Source organism: Lissotriton helveticus, chromosome 9 (assembly GCF_964261635.1).
Source record: "Lissotriton helveticus chromosome 9, aLisHel1.1, whole genome shotgun sequence".
NCBI lineage: Eukaryota > Metazoa > Chordata > Amphibia > Caudata > Salamandridae > Lissotriton > Lissotriton helveticus.
In genome coordinates, this window is record NC_136070.1 from 110,465,233 (window position 1) to 110,491,609 (window position 26,377).

The 26,377-nt window shown below is 43.6% G+C and overlaps 1 protein-coding gene across 8 annotated transcripts in view; it reads right to left on the reverse strand.

The window, feature by feature from the left end:
• The window catches only part of LOC144780983 (uncharacterized), a 1,867,627-nt gene that overhangs the window by 651,539 nt on the left and 1,189,711 nt on the right, over positions 1-26,377 (reverse strand). For all 8 annotated transcript variants that reach the window (XM_078659579.1, XM_078659581.1, XM_078659578.1 and 5 more), the window contains 2 exons: positions 18,836-18,868; positions 17,693-17,722 (listed from right to left, as the gene is read on the reverse strand). In XM_078659579.1, the coding sequence (XP_078515705.1) occupies positions 17,693-17,722; positions 18,836-18,868 (63 nt within the window). The remainder of the gene's footprint in view (positions 1-17,692; positions 17,723-18,835; positions 18,869-26,377) is intronic.

The following is a 26,377-nucleotide window of genomic DNA, read 5'->3' on the forward strand; positions in this document are numbered from 1 at the left end:
GAGTGATGTCGTTGTTTCCGGCGCTGGGGTTGGAGAGCTCTTTGACGATGCTGAAGAGTTCCTTGCTGTTGTGGGCGTTGTTGTCCAGTCGTTCTTTGAATGCTGTCTTCTTGGTGGTGGATCAGCTGGTGGTGCCTGCGGGTGGCGTGCTTGAGGGCGGTCATGTTGTCTGTGGTCTGGGCGTGGCGCCAGGCTTTCTCGAGGGTGCGGCAAATCTTTTTGGAGTCCTTCAGTTCGTCGGTGAACCAGGGGGTTTTCTTGCTGCCGGGTCTGTTCGGAGGGTTCTTTAGAGTTGCGAGGCCGTCGGCGCAGGCGGTCAGCCATTGTGTGAGGTTGCTGGCTGCTTCGTCGGTGTCCGTTGTGCTGGAGGGCGGGTTCTGGCTGAGGGAGGTGGTGAGCTGCTCGGCGGTGATCTTGCTCCAGCTTCGGCGAGGCGCCTGTTGTGGGTGGTGGAGGGTCGTGTTTCTCCTGAAGCTGAAGTGGACGCAGCTGTGATCGGTCCAGTGAAGTCCGGTGGAGTGGCTGAAGGAGATGTGCTTGCTGGCGGAGAAGACGGGGTCAAGCATGTGGCCGGCGTAGTGGGTGGGGGTGTTCACCAGTTGCTGGAGTCCGAGGTTGGCGAGGTTGTCCAGCAGGGCAGCGGTGTTCCTGTCGTTGTTGTTCTCCAGGTGGAAGTTGAGGACATTGACAGAGTTGCTGTTCCAGCACTACACCACGACGTGCTGGAATTTCTTGGAAAAGCCTTGCAGCAGAGTGCTGTGCATAGTATCCACCTGAAAACAGACATGTGGACCAGTTGCCAATCCACTGATTACATGTGCCTCACTGCACACTGAATCTCTTTTTCAGGTGTTAGAGACAAGATATCTGCAGGCATTGACAGTACTGAGATTTTTAATGATTCTCCCAGCCATGCTACTGTAGCCATGTTTGCTATGGAGAAATCGCATACTGCTGCAAACATTTTGGATGAGTTTAACAGCAAGGTCTTTAAATGGCTGCGACCAAGAGGCCTTAACATTGGTTTTGTTGCGACCAACAATGGCAGTAATGTAGTTAAGGCCATGCAAGATGGTCGCTATTTCAGGGTCTCGTGTTTGACACACTGCATTAACATTGTGGTTCAAGACTTTCTGAAAAATGAAAGCAAAGTCAGCAACTTACTGACCATTTGCAGAAGAATCTGCACGCATTTCAACCATTCTTTTAAAGCCGGAAGCCGCTACGGGTCATTCAACGTGAGTATAAAATGCCAGTCATAGCACTCATCCAGGAGGTACCAACACGTTGGAACTCTACTTATTACATGCTTGATCGGCTGTTTGAGCAGTACATACCCCTTAATGCTTATGTCATGACAATGACAAGAAGATCAGGGAAACCAACTGTTATTAAAGCCGTGACAGTTGAGATGTGGCAATGGGACCTCATTAAATGCCTGACACAGATGCTACTTCCTTTTGAGGTCTTCACACGTGCAGTCAGCAGGGAGGACTGTACTATGGGCTATGCTATCCCATTGTTGTACATGCTAGAGCAAGAGCTGAAGGAGGTGTCTGAAACATACGAAGGTGTTGAAGGAAAACTTGAAGCATGTTATTTGGCGAAGGCCTTAGCCGGCCGCTTATCTGAGAATACAAGGATTCAAAATAAGATTGTGTCACATCAACATTACATTACTGCCACAATTTTGGATCCACAGTACAAATTATTTATGAACAGTAATGCAGTAATTCCTTTTTCAGAAGAGGATGTTGCCAAGTACAAAACTGTAATAGCCGAGGAAGCCACTCATTTAGAAAACGTACGGCTCTCAATTAGAGGCCTGCCAGTGCCAGCCCAGGACAGTGCAAGTACTACTGAGCATCATACAGAGTCAAGTTCTTCTTCACAGCATGAGAGTGCGTTTGCTACCCAGCAGTCACCAACATAACCAATAACAACAACAGCACCAACAGGATCTGATTCATCAGACACAAGCAAAAAAATAGCTGCTTGGTTTCTACAGAAAGGGATGGGTAAGTCCGTTGCAGTCGCAAAGCAAAAAGAGGATGAGCAAACCCGAGCACCACTGAACATTGAGCGGTTGGTCCAGGCCTATATGGATGACACAACAGAGGTGTTCATGGATCAAAGCCGATTGGTGTATTGGTATACGACAAGAAACCAATGGCCAGTGCTCAGCAGGCTGGCGATAACGTATCTAGCTTGCCCTGTTGCAAGTGTCTCTTCTGAGCATGTTTTCAGTGCTGCTGGTGCCATTGTAACTGTGAAAAGGACCAGTCTCTCGCCCAAAAGCGTGAAGAGGTTAACCATGATCAAAATGAATCAGCACTTCATACCACCAGACTAAAAAATAAGTGAATCACAGCTGGAAGAGGAGAGCGAGTTGGAAGACATAACTAGTGGGTTACATGACCTACTTCTGTCAGAAGAACCACCAGGGTTTGAGGACGAGCTCCTTTTCCCTGACAACTAGGCTTTTAAATTGTTACATTCTCACTTCCTTTATTTGTGTGTATCTGTCTTTCTGGTTCAAACTTCAAAACCAACACCATCTTCCTTTCTCTTTTAATTACCTATTGGAGTTGCACATCTGAGCATTTACTGTGCACTCCACTCATCAGAGTCCTGCTCCATCTTCCCGACTCACCCTAAATACATTTCCATCTTGCCATACATTGGATGGAGATGGACAATAGTGCAAAAAAAGTAGCCTCTAACAGTCCCTCCATAACAAGTGAAACATACGCGACTATAGCCATCTTCTGTTTTGTTTCCAATCTGAAATGCATCACTGTCTTAAGGCTACACCTCTGTCTGCAGGCATACACAACTCTTCAATGTCAGAAATTGAGAAGGGCTCCAAAATTAAAGTAAACTCGTCATCACTTTCAGAAGGCCCTGCTGCATCTGTGATCTGACAGCCACAAAGAAGAGAAAGACAGGTATATGAAATGAATGATGCCATACATTGCATTGGATGCTTGCTGACTCAGAGCAAATGTGCATGAAGTAGAACTATACTAGTAGTTTAATATAATAACAAAGTACTTGTGTCTCAGTGATGGTCAATGTTTCCATGTTGTTTAATAATATGTATCCAATTGTACTCCTACTACTGCAGGTGCAGTCTGGACTTAATCGTAGTCACTCACTACAGACTGAGTTGCTGTTGGTGGTCTATTGGAGAACACATACACGTGCCACACCGGATGATGATGATGACCACCATACCATCTTTGCACGCTGTCAGTCAGTTTGATCTGAGATGATTGATGGAATATGTTCTGGAAGTGGAATAAGGTAAACACACAACCAATCAACAAGAACCACAGCAGACCTAGGCTACATGTGTGTGCGGTGGTGGAATAGAATAGTGGTATGATTGATTGACATTGGCGCATTGATTTAATCACTTGTTTTGGAAAATGCTGGGTTGCTGTACATGCCTTTTGTCTGAAACTGTGAAAAATGTAGGTCAATGGAGTTTGGGCCGCAGACTCACGGCCCGGTGTTGTGGTGTGGTCCTGTAACTGTTATGTGCTGGCTCCTATCTTGTTGTTCTTTTCGATGACTGCTGTGCAACTAGAAGAGTAGAGTTAATCAATGTATCCAAGCAGCCTCAATCTGAAAATCTTCTTGCTCACGAGTCTTGTCTTTTTGGCACTACACCGTAATTGATTTTTATGTTTTCATTCAGTTAACTTATTTTGTAATACCCCATTTCTTCTTTCATCAACACTTACAGGCCGGCCTTTCACCCAGCGCTATTATACGTGGAGCAACAACTCACACTTACCTTACCAATCCTCCTCATCATCCAGCCAGATGGCAACTTTTAGTATCTATCTAATCTATCCTCCTGCTTCCCCTGCCTGTAATTTTTGTTGAAGTTTTTTCTGGCATTATACTTGCCCCAGTACTATGGGTGGACTTGAGTACACAGAAGAACAACACCAGTCTTTTTTGTATCTCCTTTTATATTTTCAAAGTAAGACTCTGCTTCCAGTGACAGTCTCCACCTATGATGAATACAATACATTTAGGGGGAAAACAACCAATAAAAATAAATGTCTATCATTCTTTATTATCGCCTGAGCTGGTTTCACTTTCACCAACAACCACCCATGCGTCCACTCCTTCTTTGCCTTGGGTTTCATTGACACAAACTCCGCTCATGATTCTTGCTATCCACTATATCCATGCACCCATATTGTTTTGCCCAACCAGGCATGCATCTTCTCTTTCACCTTCCAGTTCTACCCACCCTTCAACAACCCATACATTGGATTCATATCAGCCACGTGCATGAACCTTCCAAAGTATCCTTCTATGGTAGTCTTATTACATCTTTCGTCCCTCCTCCTTCCACCCTAGTTCACTTCTTTCCCTTTTTGTTCAACACATCCCTCAAGGTCATCTGATCTGACTTTTAGTCTTCTGCATAACTTTCACAGCTGAGTTGGAGTCTGAAAGAAGAGGCCTTGTTTACTCAACTCACGCTGGTAATGCTGCAAAGGGTGTCTTCTTCAACCATTGTATATTGTCCAGTACAATTTCAAATTCATACTTTCTGAATAGGTCTCGTAGCACAGTGAGAGAAATGTTCCCCTTCCACCTAGTAATGCAAATAAGTAATGAATATAACTTACCACCGCTGACGTTTCCTCCCCCACTGGTGCTACTGCAGGTGCCGCAGCCACTGTCCCCTCCTGGATGGCTTTAGTATCGCCGCTGGCCCCGTCGGCAGTGGCACTGGTCGTTGGTAGTGATTGTGCACCTATAAAAGCAAGTACACCTTTTGAGATGCCAGCACAACTTCCCCTATTTTACTAGTTGTACTTCACCAGGAAGGAAGATTGAAAAAACTGTTACATACAGCATAAATCGTTGTAAGTTTAACTAGTCCAAATTGCATACTACTGTACAGCAGTCAGTTAGATGGTCCCTAGGGTCATCTAATCTCTACTCCTACTCTAGTCTTTGGAAAGTTAGCCTGAGCCATGTAACCATTTTAGAATGATCCGGGTCTACTGTTTTGCCCATGTTACCTCGCAGCTTGTTGCACAGTAAGAAAGGCACCTTTGAGGCCACATGAGTGTTGTATACAACTAATGAGGTTGACTTACTTACTTAAAGTATTGTTAATCCCTTTTGCTTATCCATAATGTTACACTTTTTGGCATGACTGCTAAAAACTGGCATAGTTGTATTCACTGTCTAACGTGCAACATTTTTCTCATAGGCAGATGAGAAGATTGCCTTCTACGAACCAGAGATTAGCAGAGCTTTGGAAAGATGCATGTGTAACCAGTATACGTTCAACGGTGAGGGGTCTCCCACAATTCCCACAGTTCTCTATCATGCACTAGTTGTACACAAATGTATAGTATTTAATCTTCTTTTTTTTGCATTGTGGAGCTGGATGTTTTTCATGGAACAACTTACAAGTTACAACAATACCAAGCTTGTTATTAAAAAAATAAAGTTTTTGAACTTGCACATAGACTCTGTGGTATATTTTGAGTGTCTGGGGTGTTTTGGTTTTAAACGAGTGAGTGAGTGAAAGGGTGTTCTGTTCTGGGTTGTGTAATAAAATCATTCGGTATATCTAACTATCTGCGTGTGGGAGTCGGGAGTGGGACAAATGACTATGACTGAGACACTTAGGTAGGTAGACTGTCGTTGAATTGTGGGTTCTTCTGACTGAGTTCTGTGACTAGGGTGTAAGTAAGGTCCAACCTCCCTATCACCAACATCCTATTTTCTTGTGCATAGTTCGTTATGTGCCTGTGCAGAGAATAACCACAACAGTAGTAGTAGTATAATAACCTAACAAAAATTAGTAGGCAAACATCTGGTTGCGCATTTTTGGGGTGGGAATTGACAAAGACTAGAGATTACAGAGGACAACGCAAAAGACAGGAGGGGACCCAGTGGCTACAGCTATTCTATCACAGCTTTATTCCAAAGAATACCTTAACTAAAGAGTGGCCAACAGGGCAAGCTTAGCTAAAGACAGTCTAATAGTAGTATCACAGAGAGTCATCGGGCAGAGGCAGTTTGAAGGAATTGAAAGTCAGGGATGGCATGAGATACCCAAAATTTGGAAAACAAATTGAAGACCAAAGAAGGCTTAGCTAACATTTAATTAGGAAGGAGGCTTAATAGGTTGGAAAAAATAAGGTGCATTAAAAAGTTAGGGAAATATAATTGATAATAATATAAGCACTGTAGGACTTACTGGGGCCAGCAGCAGGATCCTCGGTAGAGGAGCGCTCCTCTGGTGGTTGTCCCACCGACTCGGGCCCCGTCTTCGTGCCCCTGGGTGGTGCTGATCATGTAAGAAATAATAAAGAAAGAGAAACATTGAATGCTGTGAAACAAATACATCATTCAAAATTCCTCTCAAACATTTTAGGAAACAACAATTGCAATAAAATTGACTTCGAAGTCTAAATGACTACTGGCTTGCAGGATTCACAGACCGTCTACTTATAGAACGCTAATCAAATGTTCCGTAAACATTCTGATTGCAGAATATATTAACAAAGCCAGTACCATCTGACCTACACCACCTATTCCAGAATCCAGCCGGGCCAATTGTTCAGTAAGTCGTCATTTCCATTTTATTTTTGCCCGCAAACATGCATAGATGAGATGGAGGACACATGCATAAATGTGTGCATACACAAAATTGCTGGTTGCTTGCGTCATATGAACTGCTACTGACTGACGTGACAATGCTTTTGCTGCTAAGCCTACCACTCAGTAAACAAACTTCAAACCAGTTCTATGGAGGGGTGGGATAAATAAGAACTAACTAAGCATTCTGTGACAGAGGAGGCGCCGCGTCATGCAGACCGTTAAAAAAATATTAACTAATACTATCCATCCACCACTATTTCACTAAAGGACAATGTAAGGACTAGACTCTAGCAATAGCATTAACTAACTTCAGTTCTCTAAAGTAAACTCTAACATCAATAATCACCAGCCCAAGCTAGCGCACAGTTACAAACCAGTAAGAGAAGTGGCGAGCAGCACCTGTGTCATACGGTAACAGAATATTTTGAGACGGAATTGATCTGCAAAGTAACTAAGTGCACAAGTAATCGTGTTACTTATTCGTCCAAGAATTATACACAATACTTATACTACTATATATATATATATATATATATATAATTAATATTACTAGCTACTCACCAAGCCCCACGACCTCGACACCTAGCAGGTCCAACAGGTCCTGCTCCCTGTCCAGAATGTCTGCCCACCGGTGGGCCAGCTGCTGGTGGGTGCGCCGGATATCCGTGCGGCGGAAGACTGCCCGACGCACCTTCCCCCTCCGGCGGTGACGCTCCTCTGGCAGGTAACCGGAGCCTGGCCTGCCGCCTGCTGCCAAGGTCAAGGGGAGGTGGCGCTAGATGATAAAAAGCAGGGCGGCCACCTCCGCCTCCCCGAAAAGTTTCCGGGCCTGCACCCCTGCAGGTCGCATTCTGCCGCAAGGCAACCGGCTCTTGGGCGCAGGCGCCTTGCCCTTCGAGCCGGTTCTGCTGCTCCCCTTTGCCATGGTTCTGGGGTGGAGATGGAGGTGGAAAAAAAGTTAGAACAAAAGGAAAAAAAGTTAGGGGGAAGAAGTAGGAGCTTAAATAAAGATGTAAAGTAAAACAGTAGAAAAGTTAAAAAAAAAGGTGGAAAAGTAGAAATAAAATGCAAAATATAAACTTAGGGACAGAGAGAGATAGATGATAAGTAAAAAAAGTAAGAAAAACTGTGAAAATAAGTAAGGATTGCAAAGATAAAAGGTGGATAGAAAACTAGGCCCAGAACCATAGCATATAGTGTGAAAAACAAGATGGCTGCGCCCATCGCGTCCACATGGGTAAGTTCGCGCGCCATTTCACGCGAACACGAACTTTGTCAGCGTGAACAAGTAGTTGTGTTCCCGAACATGACGTGCACAACGCGAACACGTTATGCGCGACCCGGAAGAGAAAATAGGGGACGCGAGTGGGCGGGACAATTGAAAAAACAAGATGGCCGCATGGGTAAGGTCGCACGCTACAATCCCCCGAGCACGCAGACAGCGCCCCGAACACGCAGAACACGCTCCCGAGCAAGAAAAATGGCTCGCGTACGGGTCCAGCAAGCGACTACGCACGCTCGCGAAGCTCGCGTAGTGCGAGAACGTCTTCGCGTAGCTTCGCGTAGTGCGACTATGCATACAACGCCCAGGGTTAGAGCTAACCTACGCCTACCACGCCCGTGACCGTCGGTCGCAGACATGCTCCACCCACCACACTCAAAATAAAAAAAAGAAGCGTTACTACTTACGGTTTGCTGGTGGTGGTGGGCGGCCGGGCACTGGCCTGCCGTTATTCAAAAGGCGGCCTAGGCATGCTGCTGCTTGCATTCGACATCGGGCTAACTAACTGCTGTGTACCGTGATAAGTAATGGCGAGGAAAGGCGTGTGCGTTGGTGTGCCAAGGCGTGGCATACTGAAAAAAATACAGGCACATGCTGCCTGAAGTAGAGCACAGCCCATCCCTAGCAGGATCAAACTCGGCCCCCTACCCAATCAGTATCCCGGGGCCGCAGCCCGCCCAAAACAGCAACACTGAAGGGCCGCGTGCCATCCGCTGCGGCGCCACACAGCTTAAAGCAAATTTGAAATGCGCCATCATCGGCATCATTGGAGTAAGACGGTTTTACATTATTAAATATGTGATGCGCGCGGCGTGCCGCCTCTGCGCCTGAAGTAAGTTAGTTTTATATACTGACTGACATTCACATTGCCTAGCATATGACCAGGCAATTATATGACGTGCAGAGTCAGGGTTGCACTGGACCCCGGATGAAATTCAGCCAACACAGTAAGGTACCTTTTAAGCATACACTTTATTTGAACATTCAAGCACTCCATAACGACTTTATTCAGAGACAGGGGGCTCTAGTGCATTAACTTCCGAAATGGGCAAAAGGAAAACACCCGCTATACTGGGGGGTGACCCGATGGGTTGCATGGGGGGTAAAATTGATTAATTTCTGACTAAAGCTGCCCACGCAATTACGCACGAGATAGCTTTGACCGAGCAAAGGTTATCCTTAGAAGCTGGAAAACAAGGGAATTCCATGGCTAACATGAACCTTCCAGAATTCCCAGCAGTTTCAAAAATCTCTGCACCTCCAAGTCAATCAATCAGTCAATATTAAACTTTATTCGACCATGATAATAACAGCCATAAATGCACAAAACATATACAGAAGACGTAAGGTTACATTTTTTTTAATTCATTGATTAAAAAAATGATAAAATACCAAATTCACATTACATTGAAAGTTTACCCCTTATAAAATAGTAACACATATCAAATCCCACTTCACCGCCCAAGGGGAGGCCTTCAAGACCTCAAATGACATACTTTTCCTTAGCCTGAGGACCTTTTTCAAGAACTTAGATACCCTCCAAGCCACATGCTCATTCTCTAATAGTTGTAGATGAACAAGTCAAATACTTATCTCTGGCGAACACAACATGTCTTCTAATATTTTATCCGACAAAGCACCAGAGATAAATGAAGCTGCCACAGACTTACCACCGCCAAAGAGAAAACTAACTGCCTATAATAAGTCCTTAAGGAAATCCCCATGGTTACCAATGCAAACACAGCCATCCTCACAACCTGATTTGAGCCAAGGACAGTTACTGGACTCTTTATTTTCAAAGCTGGAATCAATGTTAAAGACCCTCTTAGCGCCAATAACACAAAAAATAGAAAAAGTAGAGGAATTAGTCCACAATTTAATCACCAATCGTAACAAATGTGCTACAACCTGTGAGCCAAAACTAACAGGGGTAGGAGGTAGGGGCAGAAATCCCACTACAAAATAAGAATCAAACCCAACCAGACCCACCTAGCTGATGTTTAACCCCTCCCATGCTCATGACGAGCTCAGCTCGTCATGAGCCACGTCATGGCCCTTAGAAAGCTCGCATGCTGGGATAGTTCTCCTGCTGTGCTGAGCATTCTGAGGAAACAGGTGTGGCCATGACAAGCTCAGCTCGTCATGAGCACAGGAGCACTGTGCCTCATGACGAACTGAGCTCGTCATGAGCACCGGGGCGCTGTGCGCGCCCCCCCCCGCCCCCCAGCACAGCAGAAAAATTACCCCAGCAGCCAAGGGGTTAAATGTTTTTAATGTTTTTGGAACTAATGGTATACCTAGTGGACCAAGTCAGTCAAATGCACCCGAGGTAACAGGACCTGTAGCCCAGGTCTGAAGACCCCTGGATCCTGAGAGGGCACTTTTACCCACACGCAATCAGCCTAATCATGACATACCCAAACCCATGAATCAAAGCACCCTTGATTTGCCCCCTGCATCTGCCCCGCTGGTTGCAGTTTTACTAGAGGTTCTTCTTTCTCTTTCCCAAGAAACTAGGGAAACCGCCCAGGATCTAATACATAAAGTGACTAATTGGTGCACTAAAAATGTAATAATATCATCTGACAATATTATGGCCAGAAGAGTGATGTAGGGGATTGCATAGTTGTTCATTTCAAGGACCCGGAGAAAGCCAAGACGTTAATAGGCTGTGCATACCGGAGAAGTTCAGACGCCCAAATAAGAGTAGTCTCACTACTGTACTTTTACCCCCCAAGTCAGCACGAAGGCTTTATGCAATGGCAATGGCACATACTACGAAAACCAGGGAGGCCTGTGGCTAAAACGAATATAGAAAATAATCTACTAATGTGCAATAGATTCCAACCCCTTGCAGGCTTCCAAAATCTGGATGAAAACGACTGACTAGAGCCAGAAGACAAAACTGATCAGGGCATTTCCCCAATTAGCATGACCCTAAACGCCCAAACACCAGCGGCTCAGGATCATGTTGAGATAATCACTACAGTCCCAGATTCTCTCCCAATCCCAAATCCCTATGTGGCCAAGTATGATAAGGCTCTTTCATGGAACATAGCGGGAATAAGAGCCAAAAGAGGGAATTCATGCTGGGAAAATTTTCTTTCAATGCATCATATCATCGCCCTTCAGGAAACTTGCGAAGTTAAATATTGTTTTTATCTAGATGGTTTCATTTCATTCCACAAATGTGCTATTCTGTCGAACATGGGTAGAGCAAGAGGGGGTTACTGCTAATGTTTTCACTAAAACTTTCTTGCAAAACACATTTGGTTGATTGTAAATCTCAGAATATTTTGGCAGTTGAACTGTCTTTTAAGAATTGCACCACTGTGTTAGTGATAAATATTTATAACTCTTTTACAGAGGGCATAAGTTGGAACACCTACAAGATTTAAAGGATTTCTTGGAATATTATGAGGAGGCTAAACCAGTTTATTATGAAATAATAATTCTAGGGGATTTTAACATTCATCAATGTCATTTAAATTGTTTTATAAATCAGGACCAGGGGAAATTTTTCATCAAATCATTTTGAGCACACGCCCTCAGGTAATCTGCTCGAAGGCATTTTATAAAATCCAAATCTATGCTATCTCCAACAATTTGACAATATGGTGCCAGTACCCACTCACGTAGGAAATGGAAGATCTAGCACTATTGACTATATCCTTTTGTCCGCTCCTCTAGTTTAATTTACTGAGGATTTATTGGTTACTTGTTGAGGTTTTAGTGACCATAATCCACTTACTGCTGCTATACTATTTTCTGCCACCGAAGCTGGAGAATCTTCTACTTGTTTGACAAATATAAATATTAGCACTATAGATCAGGCCCGTAGGCTAAAGTGGGAAAAGATAGCCCCAGATAATTTATACACAGTTTGTGCCCCTGAAATTGAGTCCTGCGTAGACCCCGATATACAGGGCAGCTCTATTTTAACAGCCTAAATTCAATCTGACCTCATAATTATAGGTGGGACCAGACACCCGAAGGCTGTAAGATGGTTTCATGGAGCATGTTCAGCAACTCATAGGGAGCTTATACAGGCATTAAAAAATATCCCTAGAGACAATACAGAAATTAGGGACAAAAGAAAGGTTTATAAGATAGCAGTCCATAACAGGAAGAAGGAGCTAAAAGAACAAGCCTGGGATGCCCTACAACAGGCTACCATACTGAAAGACAGCTCGAACTTCTGGTCGGTAGTTAACAGCCCCTTTCTGTCCGAAATTCCTAACTCTAACACTGACTGTTTAATCCCTGCAGTTAAATGGGTATCGCATTTCGGAAATATTTTCAGCGATGTAAACCTGGGAGAAACAAAGGAGTATAGGGAAGGTGGACAAACTAGCACACCACTCCACTTTAGTGTAGAGGAGGTTTTTGAAGCCATTGCAACTACAAGTGGCGGAAAGGCCCCAGGCCCCGATGGGGTACCGGCCGATCTATACAAACAGGTTCCAAATGTATGGGCTAGCATTTTAACAAATGTTTTTAATGCTAAATGCTCACATGGATACCCAATATCATGGGGGAAAGCAGTCATTGTTCCTATTTTTAAAAAGGGTGCAAGGGATGAGCCTACATGTTATAGGACAATCTCACTTTTAGATTCTGCAGCCAAAATGATGGGGAAAGTCGTACTAAATCGCGTAACGATATGGTTGAATGGCCGAAATGTTATTTCCAACCTGCAATATGGCTTTAGGCCTGGTAAAGGGACCTTGGACCAATGTCTAAATTTACACTTAGCGATAGGGAAGTACACCATTGCCAAAGAAGGAACTATACATTTGGCATTCATGGACCTGACGCAAGCCTTTGATTGTGTTAACAGATCAAAGTTGTGGTCTTTCCTAAGAGATATGGGTCTTGAACCAGAGCTTGTGCGCTTCCTACACTCTATCCACAAGAATAACACAGCAGCTGTCAGATAAAACAGTAATGGGGATTTGACAGCCACCTGGGATGTGAAAAGAGGGGTACGCCAAGGTTGTATCCTTGCCCCTCTCTTATTCACACAATACATAAATATTTAAGGAGATTCTTTAATAGCCAGTTGCAAAGATATTCCTAGATTTGGCAATAAGATGATCCCCGCACTTTTATATGCGGATGACACAGTCATATTAGCTAGAACGGCAGTGGGTCTCCAATCACTTTTAGATGCTTTTATAGCTTTTAGAGGTTCCCTAGATCTTTCAATACATTGTAAGAAATCGCACACTATGTCTATTGGCCCTGGAAAGTCTAAAAAAAAGACCACATTTTATTGCAAAGGGATAGATTTAACAAAGGTTCCAACTTTTTTCTACTTGAGGGTACTTTTTGATGAACGTGCATCATGGTGCCCACAAATTACACATACAAAGAATACCCTCGCAAGGGCTACAGGGGCCACACTAAATTTTGCTAAAAAACTAAGCACTAAGGGCCAGATGTAGGTAATTTTATTTTACCACCTCTTAAATACCGAATCATACCGATTCGGTATTTAAGAAGTGGTAAAATAGAAGTACCGAGATGTAGGTAAATACAGATGTGCATTTACCGAATCGGTAAAATTCGGTATTTACCGATTCGGTAAATACCGACCGATAAAGCCCATTCATTCCTATGGGCTTTGAAGCCCATAGGAATGAATGGGCATTACCGATTTGGTAATTACCGAATCGGTAAATACCGAATTTCACAAGGGTGCAGGGGGTGTCACTTTGACACCCTCTAGCAAAAAATGGTCAGGGGTTCTGCCCATTTAACCCTCCCATACCTGAGCAGGAGACATCCTAAGATGAGAAAATAGCAACAAAGGGTACCGAAGGGATTGATCCAAATTTAATTTTCAAACAAGAAACAATTAATTCTCTTGTGACACAGAAATTAAACATGAAAGAATTACATATATAAATTCATCAACACACATATGAGCGGACATCAAGGGGAGCACAACAACCGACAGTCTATCTACAAAATATCACATATACATATATACAAATATACATCACATTTACAATGTCACGTTTCTATGTACCCTAAACAAAACAAAAAATATATATACAAAGTATATATATATATATATATATATATATCCTAATTCGGATCGGTGTCTCCACTTAATTTATAAGGAGAGCACAACACAGTGGTAGTCCTAAGAGTAAAGCACCTGGGGGTTACAGAATAAACCCTATCTATATTTGTATAGGTGCCAATCAGAAAAAAATCAAACAACGTATTTCTTGGTAACAAGGGACTCCAATTGAAGCAAAAGGTGCCGACGCAGTCGCGGTCGCGTTTCAGCCAGATGATGTAGGCTTCATCAGGACAATGGGTACTCTATCCTTGTAGGTCCTCGTAAGTTCTCGGACAGGTGTTGGCAGCCCACATACACACCCACCCACATAAGGGTGTGGGGGTGGGGCAGAAATCACTGTCTGACCCCAGGGCAAGGAATTCTTCCTTAATATAAACGCAAAGAGTCCACTTGGATAAGGCAAGCGTAGGACACACGTGGCTTAAATTCCACGTACTTTCTGCAGTCACAAAACCAAGGCGACACGGACAACCGGTGTTCGCTACGGTGAGATCGAAACTCCAACTTTGACACCCTCTAGCACCCCCAAAATGGGTTCGGGTGCCATGTGGCAGGCATACCTGCCCTAAGGGCAGGTCTGCCTGTCATATGGCACAGGTGTGCATGCACACATGTGCATGCACACCGGAATCGGTATTTTACCATCAAATAGGATTTGATGGTAAAATACCGATTTTTTAATGCTTGTGGGACTCAGAAGAGTCCCACCTACATATCAATTTTACCGATTCGGTAAAAATACCGACTCGGTATTTTACAGAATCGGTAAATTTACCGATCGGTAAATTTACTGATTCTGTAAAATACAGGGCCCTACATCTCAAATTGCATTTACCGGTCGGTAACGGCCGAATTCGGCCGGTACCGACCGGTAAATGCCTACCTACATCTGGCCCTAAACCCATTGTGGCCCTGACAAAGATATATAAGGAAAAATGTATTCCCATGGCAACCCATGGCAGTGACATCTGGGGATATAAAGAAGGAAAGGACATTCAGCAGGAGGAAGATAAGTTCTTACGTAGGGTTGTGGCAGTTCCGCATTCTACTGCTGCATAAATGATACACGAAGAACTAGGGTTGGGTTGCATATCAGACCAGATTGCAGTGGCCCCGTTAATGTGCTGGCTGAGAGTATGGGCAAGTGCCATTACAAATTTAAACCAAATTATAATCACTGATTGTCTAGCACTAGATAGAGCCAAATATATATTCCCTGGTTTGGGTATTTAAAGGAGCTGACAAATTGGCTAGGTTGCCCTGACTTGTTCCTCAGTCCCAAACCCATGGACAAACTCACAATTAAAAATATCAAACTTCAGTTTTAGTCCAAGCGCCAGGGACTAAGGGAAGAAAAGGAGTTGTTAAAACCATTGGTAAGACACTATGTTACATTATCCACACATAACCAAGTCCAACCTTATTCATTAATTGTTTGTAGACCTTCCCATCGTTTTGTTTTAACAAGATTTTGTCTGCAAATGGCTCACTAGCTTTTGTCAGTTGCTCAGGGCTTTTCTAAACCGGGCACCTTAGAACTCTGTCCTTGCACAATTTCCCTGAACAGGATATTCTTCACTTTATGTTCTTTTTTGATTACTATGTTTCTTTACGTAAGAAATGTATATTAACATTACTCAGAGATTGTCACTTTGTTCAAGTTAGGCCAGCCCTATTGTACCTTCAAATGTCATCTTCCCCTATGGTCTGTTTTGGGGTTGCAAGTTTTTTAACAGGAGCCATTATGTGCAGGAAACAAACGGTGTTTTAAATTGTCATATGTTTTTATAGGTTCTTACAATAAGGCCCAATATGTGTCACAAACAGGGATTATCTTATTTGATTGAGTTTGGCCTATTGGACTTTATACAATACTTTTTGTATTGTATGTATAGTGGGTTTTAGTATTTTGATTGATACCAGGAATGTTATAAATATGGACTATTTTACCCTGCGTATGCCTCTTCAGCGCCCTGCACTTTATAAAATGTCCCTGCACTATATGTATCCCAGGGCTCGCTTGTCTAATGGATCACAGGAACAACATAAGTGGAGTCTTTTTGTATTTGATCATGTTTGCCCATTTGCACTTTGAATGTTACATATAATGCTTTGTTTGTATTTTAAGCCTTGGTTACCTGGCTGACACTAGGAATGCTTTTTTAGAAAAATATTGAATTTAAAAAAAAATTGTTAATGAAATGTATTGTTGTATGCTCTGCTTACTTTTATAACATGAAGTTGTCGAGTAAAGCATTCTTAATGATGATGAGGAAAGAGGCATGAGTTGGAATCAAGACTAAGCAGCCTTGGTTTTTGCCCCCCAAATAGTTGATAGCGCAGGTCACAGCCACCTAAGCAAAACTTATAATTTTACAACTTAAGCCCTGTCACGAGAGGCAACTAAACAATGGGAAAAAGTATTAAAAGGCAATATTTCAAAAAATTCCCTACACCAGATGACGGTAACCGGTATGTATTGCACTGGTGACTGACTTTATACTGTGACAAATCGATTTTGCGCGTTGTTATCACTGATTGACCAGTACCAAATAACATTGAGCAATCAATGCCAGAATGGCATTTGTACTGACGGGCTATGACGTATAGCAATAGGGTCACATGCTAAAATTTAAGGTAGCTGAGGTTTGTTAAAACGCAGATGGTCAAAGGGAAACAACATGCAGTGACATCTGTCAAGCCAAACCAGAGCTGCAGCTGATTCCATTCCCCGGTTTGTTAGAAGCATCGAAGGATCTTTTCCCATAAGAGAGAGCATGTGGTCTCTTCAATGTGATGGAAGCTGTACTAGTGGGATCCATCATATAGATTCATCAAAGTCCCGTTTTGCGAGTCTGTAATAGCGATTATTAAGGAATCGCTATTACAGACTCACAAAACGAGATTCATGTCCAAATCGCAATTTATTTTGCGATTCCTACAGCTTCCTTATTTGCAATTAGCTAATTGCTAATCGCAAATAAGGACTAACTCCCCATTCATTCCTAAAGGCCCATAGGAATGAATGGGAAGACATATCAATGTGCGAATCGCTATTAGCGAATCGCATTTTGAGTTTGCGATTTCAAGAGTGCAGGGGTGTCCAAAGGACACCCTGTTGCACCCCTGAAATGATATTGGACGCTGGTGTTACGCACACACATGTCCCAAGGACATGTGTGTGTGTAACATACAACTTAGAAAAATGCACTTAAGAGCATTTTTCTAAGTTTCCGCTATTTACCATGAGGTTTGACTTCACGGTAAATAGCGGCCAAAAATAGAGAATTCGCAATTTTTAAATGTTTCATGAATAGCATTTAAGGAATCTCTAATTGAGATTCCTTAAATGCGATCGCAATTTCAAAAATCGCTATTATTTGCGATTTTTCAAATTGCGAGTTCATGATCCATTGATGAATCTCAAATGCCATTTTTGCGGGTGCAAACGGCCGATTTTTGCGATTCGCACCGTTTTCGCTCGCAAAAATGTTTGATGAATCTACCTGCATGTGTGTAAATCAGATTGCATAATAAGCCATTGGGGAAGTCTTGTGAAAGACAAACATACATATAAGTCGCAGATTTTCAATAGAAACGATTGTGTGAATTTCTTTGACGGTATCTGGTGGAACAGGTGGAAACCTCAATATGGAACTACTTACGGTCTGTGCAGAGGAGGAGTCGATGTCACCCTGAGGAAAAGGGATGGAGAAAACAGACGGGCAATGTCACAAACAGCATTGTTTCTGTCAACATCATACTAAAGATGATCAACGATAAAAAAGAAAACGTCATTTAAATAAAATTCATGTTATAATAATACTAATACTACTACTACTAACAGTGGTACTACTACTACTACTACTACTACTATTAAAATGATAATTATAATAAAAATAAGAAGAAGATGAAGAAGAAGAAGACAAAGACAGCATTTCATATCACCATCAAGGTTATGATTATTATTTCGATTATGATTATTGTTAGTAGTTTTCTTCATAGTCTCCTAGTCTAGCTATGTTTAAATCTTACTTTCACTAAAGTAATCCTTTGCTAAGTGGTCTATAACTCTTTTGATCTCCCCCCTGTACCCTAATTTGAATGTAAATTGTAACCTTTTCTTTCTGTACTCTTGCTCATTTTCAGAAATCTGTGTCAGGCACCACTATTGGTCATCAGCAATGGCGGGTACGTTTCTGGCGAAAATATGAATCAACAGAATCCGCCTGTGTTTTTTAACTACCCCGGTGGAGCTGACCGGTGGAGCAACAGATCTGCTTCCACCCAAATCTTCACATCAGAGCCTTTTTGGTGCCTGATGGGAGGGCCAGGTCAGTAATCACACTGTGGGTCTTGGTGCACTGCCTCGGCCTTTTTTCATCTAGTGGAGGTGGATGAGGAGTAGTAGAAATAAACAGATTCATGCTGTGATCCCCTTCTGTTTACCAAGGGTTCGTTTACATCTCCAGCCTCTTATATGCACATTTGTCCATCAATGAGCCCTTAACTTCCTCCATATTGACTACCTTAAATCGACTAGTGCTGGATATATTTTTCATACATTTGAGATGGACTACTCTAATGAAATGATATGCCGCTTGGGAGTTTCTGTATACCTGTATCTGAATTATATGCAAGTAACTGGTACAATTCAGATCACCCCCGAAAGGATGTAACAAGTTGAATCACTGAACCAACATCCTTTCAGAAAACTGTGCAGAGGTGACCCTTATAAAACAACCTGTCCAACAGCACGGATTTGGATCCACACAAATACAGAAGTAACAGAAAGTAAAATCACCTACCGAGTTTTGAGAAGAAGCTGTATATGGTCTGGCCTAGTGGATAGGGAGGGAAGGAAATAAGAAAAGAAAACATATGAGCAAACACAACAACAATTACTCCAGAAAAAGATGTAATAGGGCCTGATTTTGATGTCGCAGAGTGGCCCACAAACATGTAAAGTCAGTTCATGGGATGTATGACATTACAACGCATGCTTTTACATCGCATGCTTTTACAACGCGAGTTTTACAACGCATACCATTACAACGCATAGTGCTTTGGGGCGCTGGATAGTGAATAGTTTAATTTACTATTCCAACTCCAGTCCCCGTGGATAGTAGGGAAGGTGTTGGACAGTAAATTAAACCTATTCCCTATCCTAGAGCTCCCCCCAGCGCAATGCGTTGTAATGGTTTGCGTTGTAAAAGTTGCGTCGTAAAGGCACTGCGTGGTAAAAGTTGCGTTGTAAAGGTTGTTTCCCCAGTTCATGCCTTAACCTCCACAAACAGAGGATAGCCTTTTGAGATTCTTGCCTGCTCTGAGAGAATCTCACTGCACACAGGGCATTCACCAGTGTGGCAGATGCATTGTAGGCATAGTAGAAAGTCAAGTAGGCACCATGTTTTTAGCACTGTTTGGTATACTTTTAGTTTTCTAAAAAAAAAAACACCCAAAGTGTCTGTTTTGTTTAGTAAAACAAAAAAGTTATGGCGATGACTGGTGAGGAGTTTTCTCCGTGTGTCAGGGATATCTTTTGTTTTTACTGCCCTAGTCCATCAGGCCTTGCATAGCATTTCTGGGAAGGGAAAATGAGTGATGGTCACCCAGTCATACAAGGCCAGTTAGTATGTCACTCTGACTTGGCTTGGTAAACTTTGACAGTCTAGAAGCAGCTTTGGCTCTACCATCAGATACTATACGGCTCTCTCACTTTTTAAAGGTTGGTGTTGGAAAATGGTTTATTAGTAGTGATAAGTAGGGACCTGCCACTAGTAATATGGCCTCAAACACAATAAAAGGTTCCGACAAGGTCTCAATAAATTATTAACTTATTCAACCCTTGGCAGCTGGAAACGAGCAGGCAGGCTTAACTAAGGAGACAGGGTGTAAAGCATTTTAAAACACCAATACATCAAATAAGTAAGACACATCACACAAAATAAAAATCTAACACGAGTGTAGTAAAATAGTAATATTTGTGTGACTAAACTGAAAGCACAATGACAGAAATCCAATGTAGAGAACCAGAGATATGATTTTTTAAAGATTAAAAAAGAAACTAGTGCTTAGAAGCAAATAGTGCTCAAAGGGTTAAAAAATGTCGTGCTGGACTGGGACAAAGTCAATAATTCTTTACACTTACTTCCAGAAATGTTTCTTGATGCAGGAAAGTGGTCCACAGCACGAGCCAATGGTTCAGGTGCCCTGGTTTGCCTCTTGGGGTCTGGGACTACAACTCCTACAATGCACCGGGTCAACTTAGGGAGCATTTTAAAAATATTGCTCCAAACTTCTACAAACATCTGGAACTCCTCCCTGAAGTATATTTTTTGGGTTCAAAGTGTCCAATAGAACACCAATCCAAGGGTCTAGAAGCTCTGAAATCGTCCTTCAGATGTTGAGACTACAATTCTCACAATGCCCCTGGTGAATCTTTTAAAGTCCACTGGATGTACTCCAGTATGGGAACCTCTTGATGGAGATGGTGCAGGTGGGCTCTGTTAACCTGTAGCTTTTAGGAGTCCACTCCCTTATCCTTTTGAAGCCAGTCAAAGACCTTACTGCTGTAGTTCCAGATTGCGCAGCAGGTGCAGCCCGTCAGAGTGTAGTCCTTTGGGTGCTGATCAGGATTCAAGATCGGCAGACCTTCTTCTCCTTGCTTCCTCAGAGAGCAGATCTCTTGTTGCTCATTTGTACGTTATGCTTTCAGGGAGTCCCTCCTTAATCCTTTTGAAGCAAGGCAAAGTCCTTATGCCTTTAGTTTCAAAGTGTGCAGAAGGTGCAGTTCTTATGAGTGCAGTTCTCTTGGGGTGAACACCAGGGGTTCTAGCAAGACAGTCCTTCTCCTCGTGATTTTTCTAGGGAGGGATCTGAGTTGCCATGCATCGCTTTCATATTTGTTCAGTGTTCCTGGGCGTCAAGCAGGGGGCCTCCTTACCAATGGGATTCAAGGTGCTACCCTAAGGTATGACCACTTCCTCCAAAGAGTGACAAAATCTTGTCCCAGAAGAACAAGTTACTTAACTTCGGTAACGCTTTTTCTGGTAGATAAAGTATCTGCCTGTGGATTCCTCACCTTGTGAATATCCCCCTTGCGTCAGCAACGTTCGGAAAAATCTTCGTAGCACGCCGGCGTGGACGACGTCATAGGAACGCGGCATCGCGCGCGACTCCGTCTGACGTCACCGACTCCTTATTAGGCCTACGTCGGCGTGATGACATCAGTTCAGCCCTTTTTTCCGTGCCTTCTAGGCACCCGGACGGACCAATGACAACAAATATACATATATACAGTGTACATAGTACATACAAATCAGAACTGCACACATACTGCGAAGCAAAGGTATCAAAAACCCAATATAAATACAAATATAAATATACGTAAGAATGCATAAACTCAGGTATATCAGAGTGTACAACGGGTAGTCGGGTGGGTCAGTGAGGAATCCACAGGCAGATACTGTATCTACCAGTCGAACAACAGTCATGTTGTTACTTGAGAATGATGCAGCACCATCTCTGGTGGCTTCGCTTTGAGCAGCCAGGCATCCAGACAGGGGAAAGTGGGAATCCTCGACCTCCTGAGATGTGACACTACCACCGCCATCACCTTTGTGAAGACTCGTGGAGCGGATGTAAAACCGAACGGAAAGATCGCAAACTGGTAGTGTTGAGAGCCCGTCGTAAAATGGAGATACTTCTGATGCGACTTCAGGATGGAAATGTGAAAATACACAGTCTGTGAATCCATTGACACCATCCAGTCTTCCTGCTGCAGCACCTGAAGAACCTGAGCTAGGTTTAACATCTTGAACTTCTCCTGCTTGAGGTAAAAATACAAGATCCTGAGGTATGGGATAGGCCTCAATTGACTGTCCGTTTTTGGAATCAGGAAATACAGATAGTAGCATCCCTGACCCCTATCCTGCTCCGGAACCTCCTCCTCCTGCAGGAACAACAGATGGTCCTCCAAACACTAGCCCTGGCAGGAAGGAAAAGGAGGAGGTAACCTCTGGAAAGGGAGGGCATACCCATTTTCAACAAGATTTAGCACCCAAAGAGCTGATGTAACAGATTTCCAATTTTGAACAAAATGGGACAACCAGCCTCCTACGGGTCCAACATGCTCCAAGATAGAGGATCTAGAGCTGCTTCCCTGAGGAACCAGTGGGGGGGACAGGGGAGGAGGAGGAGGAGGAGGAGGAGGAGGAGGAGGAGGAGGAGGAAGAGACCTGTTGGCGAGTGACCCCTCGCAGACAACCTCTTTTCTTCCCTCTGTATGACTCATGCAGAAGGTTCTGTTGCTGCTGCTGGCCTTGAAATGGAGCCGCCTTCCCAAAGCCCCGAAGTCTCCTGTATCCAAAAGCCCTAGTCTGGGACTGCAAGCCTAAAGAGTTAGTGGTAGCCTTGTTATCCATAAAACGTTGCAGAGCTGAGTTTGCATTTGCCCCAAAGAGCCTGGACCCATCGAAGGGAAGATCCAGCAGCCTGGCTTGAACGTCCGGAGAGAATCCAGATCCTCTCAACCAGGCGTGCTTCCTGGTTACCATCGAAGAGCCCTTCACCCTGGCAACTGAGTCCGCTGTTTCAAGACCCGACTGTATCACCTGACTAGCTGCCACCCGGGTATCAGCCAGCACCTTCATGAAGTGACCCAGATCATCTTCTGGTAGCTTAGGAGCAACCTCCTTAGCTCTGTCCATCAAAGCATGGATCGACCGCCCTAACAGGAAAGCAGCATTAGTACATTTCAAAGCAATGCTAGCTGATGAAAACAATTTCTTAGCAGACTGTTCCAGCTTCTTGGAATCCCCATCCCCTGGAGTGAAGGGAAAGGAACCTGCCGACTGATTAGAGGAACATTGAGCTTGATCCACCAATCTTTCCATTGAAGGATGAGAAGATAACAAGGCAAACTCCCAAGGTGCAGTCTTATAAGGCCTTGCCACCATTCTGGACACTGCTGGTGCAGACATTGGCTTCTACCAAATCTCCAAAATTGGTTCAATCATAGCTTTGTTGAACGGAAGCAAATGCTCCACTGCTGATAAAGGAGAGTGCAAAACCTCAGTAAGAATGTTAGACCTGCCTTCTGCAATGGGCAACTGTTGATCCAGAAGGTCAGGAGCCTTCCTTATAACCAAATGGTATGAGGCCCCCTTCTGAGAAGGAAGAGGCTTGGGAGAAAAGAGCTACCATTCTGGTGAAGTGTCCAGCCCACTTGCCTTCTGGAGACCTTCAAAGCCATCTACAGTGTCAAGAATCTCTCCTTTCTCAGCTTGCTTCTGCTGTTCCTGGAATTCCTCCCCTTCCAGAAGCCTCTGAGCCTCACTCCTTCTTTGCAACTTAGAAATTGGTGTCGGGTGCACCAGACGTGGCGCCGGTGAACTCGGAAATGGCGTCAAAGGAAGCAGTTTAGTCGAGACGGTGTGGGAGAGTAGTTCATCCTTCCTCCCCGGGATGGAATCGACGTCAAGAACATTGGCGTCGGGGGAGCCCAAGATGGAGCCTTCGGCATGAAGGGTATGAAGCGTGTTTGGGTATAATGATGGGGGAGAACCAAATGATAAGAAAGAGGTCCCACAGGGCCACCAAGCGTGCCAGATGGGTTAACAGCCCTAGCAAACATGCCATACATCGCATTAGGAAAATGCAACCAATCCGCACCTGGGAAAGGCAGGTACGGATCCGGAGCCACCTGGTCTGGCATAAGCCGAGGTTATGATGCGGGTTCTGGCTGCAACGCTGGAGACACTGGATCTGGGATAGGTGAAATGAGAGGCACAGGAGTTGATTACCTGGGTGCTGGAGAGCCCCTCGTTATTGGTGAATAGACTGGAGTCACCTGCGGTGAAGGAGAAGACAATATGTCATCCTTCCTATGACACCGCTGGACTGGGGATACCGATTTTGATGACTTGTCCTTTGAAGGGCGACGCTTGACCACATGATGCCGCTTCTTCCTATGTTTTTGGGATGACCTCGAGGTGTGTAGAGTCAGTGACTTCGACCTCAACTTATTCCTCTTCCAACCTCTCTTCTCCTTCCTCTCCTGGGCCATAAACAACTTCGCCTCCCTTTCTTTAAGAACATTCGGATTTCTCTGACGACACCATGAGCATCCTTCAACGTTGTGGTCACGCAAACGGCACCAGAGGCAGGTTCCATAGGTTTCCGTGACTGACATATGGCCCCCACAATCCCTACAGGGTTTAAAACCAGGCTTCTTCTGAGTAGCCTTTGTGCAGAAACAGTTAACAAGCAAGTGTAACAAAGTAGACTTCAAAGAAATGGAGAGTCCTAGAAAAACCGTAATGCGTCGAGGGCGCAGAAAAAAGGGAACTGACGTCAGCACGCTGACGAGATCTTCTTATAGCTCTGATTATGTCATACGGAGTCACGATCGGAGCCCTACTATTGTTTTGTCATCCTCGTTGGAATGGTACAGCTATGAAGAACATTTTCTGTGGAACGCTGCCCATGGGGTAATTCAAAAGGTGAGGAATCAACAGGCAGATGTATCCATCAGAAAAGTAACTTACCTTTTGGTAATGCTTTTTCTGGTCGATATATTAGCTACCTGTGGATTCCTCACCTTTTGAATATCCCCATGTGCCAGCATTTAATGAAAGGAGCGTCCATGGCTCTGCATACAGCACCACGTGATGTCATTAGAGCCATAAGAAGCCCCCATCGGCATGCTGAGGTCAGTTTCCACCCATTTTTTACATGCCTTCGAGGGGGATGGATGCAACTAACATCTCCACTGCCATTATAATTTCCAATCTCAAAAACAAATATTCACATATCAAAATAGATACACAAGTTAATATACATAAACAGATACGTTTAGTATATACAGTCAAGCAACGGGGAGTAGGGTGGGTCGGTGAGGAGTTCACAGGTAGATACTGTTTCCACCATAAAAAGCATTAACAACGATAAGTAAATTGCTCTGCGGATGGATACATCTACTTGCACATACCTCACATTTTTTATAGAATACCCAAGCAGTCCCACACTCTGAGGTGGGGTCATGTCTGTCCATACCAAGAAATCCTGTAAAACAGAATGAGTGAAGTGACCGTCACCCGCACGCCAGAATCTAAACAATGCTGTTTTGCAAAAGTGTGAAGGAAATCGCAAGTTGATGCTTTACAAACATCTGCTATAGGGATGTTTTTAGCTAAAGCAGAGCTAGAAGATTTAGCTCTAGTAGAATGATCATGAACACCTTACAGTGGCTCCTAGGGCATCATAGCATAGCAGATCTTACAACAAAGGATGATCCATCTTGACAGACTCCTTTTGGGAACAGACTTCCTCTTTACTTTAGCAATGTACTCCACAATTTTATACATTGCCTTTAAGTAATGTCTGACTCTTTTGTGTCAGGGTTAAGTACAGGTTTATTTAATGACTTTCGTGGTTCATCCTGACAAGGACTGTGATTATTTTTTTTAAGTAGGTTCTCACATCCCTCACCTAAAACTCCAATTTTGTACAATAGGCATTCGCTTTGCAATAATGATTGCAAAAATCAGAACAATTGCATGCTGGCAAGTATTAGTTGCCACCTTTAGTACACATTTCATTGAAGATAGCCTCAGGTAAACACACACAACGTCTTAGTAGGTAATATTGAGTGAAGAGGGGTGATAGCTGATGCCCAATGAAAAACTACTGTGCCACCCCTGATTCTTCTTCCTCTTCTGTTTCCTCTTGTTCAGGTTCTTTCTGAAAGCATTTTCAGAGACAGGTTCATTCATTTAGGAGGGGGTTGCCCCTTCCAAATCCAATAAACGCAATATGTTTACATCAAAACACAGTGTTGACAAAACCTCTGCTCAACCCCCTAATAGCTGTGGCACAATAAGTAGGCAAGGCCCTGAAACGTGCTTGTTAAGTTCAAGATGTACCCACAATTGGAAAGTAAAGAATACAAGATAATGTAATGAACAAAAAGATACCGAGATCATTAATATTGGGAATGGAGAACTGGATATATCATATTTCTTTCAGTATTAGAGCCGAAATCGACTTTAAAAAGTAAAGTGCAGTGACCTCAGCAATAACGAAACTTATATCTGTTGTAAGTGGTGCTAGCACCAGTTCCCCTCAGGCTGCAATGGCAGGCCTGAAGTCCCAGTTTGAGTGGTCTCTCATGGGTGGCATAATTTATTCTGCAGCCCATGGGAGACCCTGGTGTAACTAGGCCCTGAGTACCTTAGTACCTTATACTAGGCACTTATTCACGACTGGGAGATCTGGTTTGGGAAAGTAGAGAGGTTTGCTGTTGACCCAATCACAGTTCGTTAACCACCACTACAGATCTTTTGCAG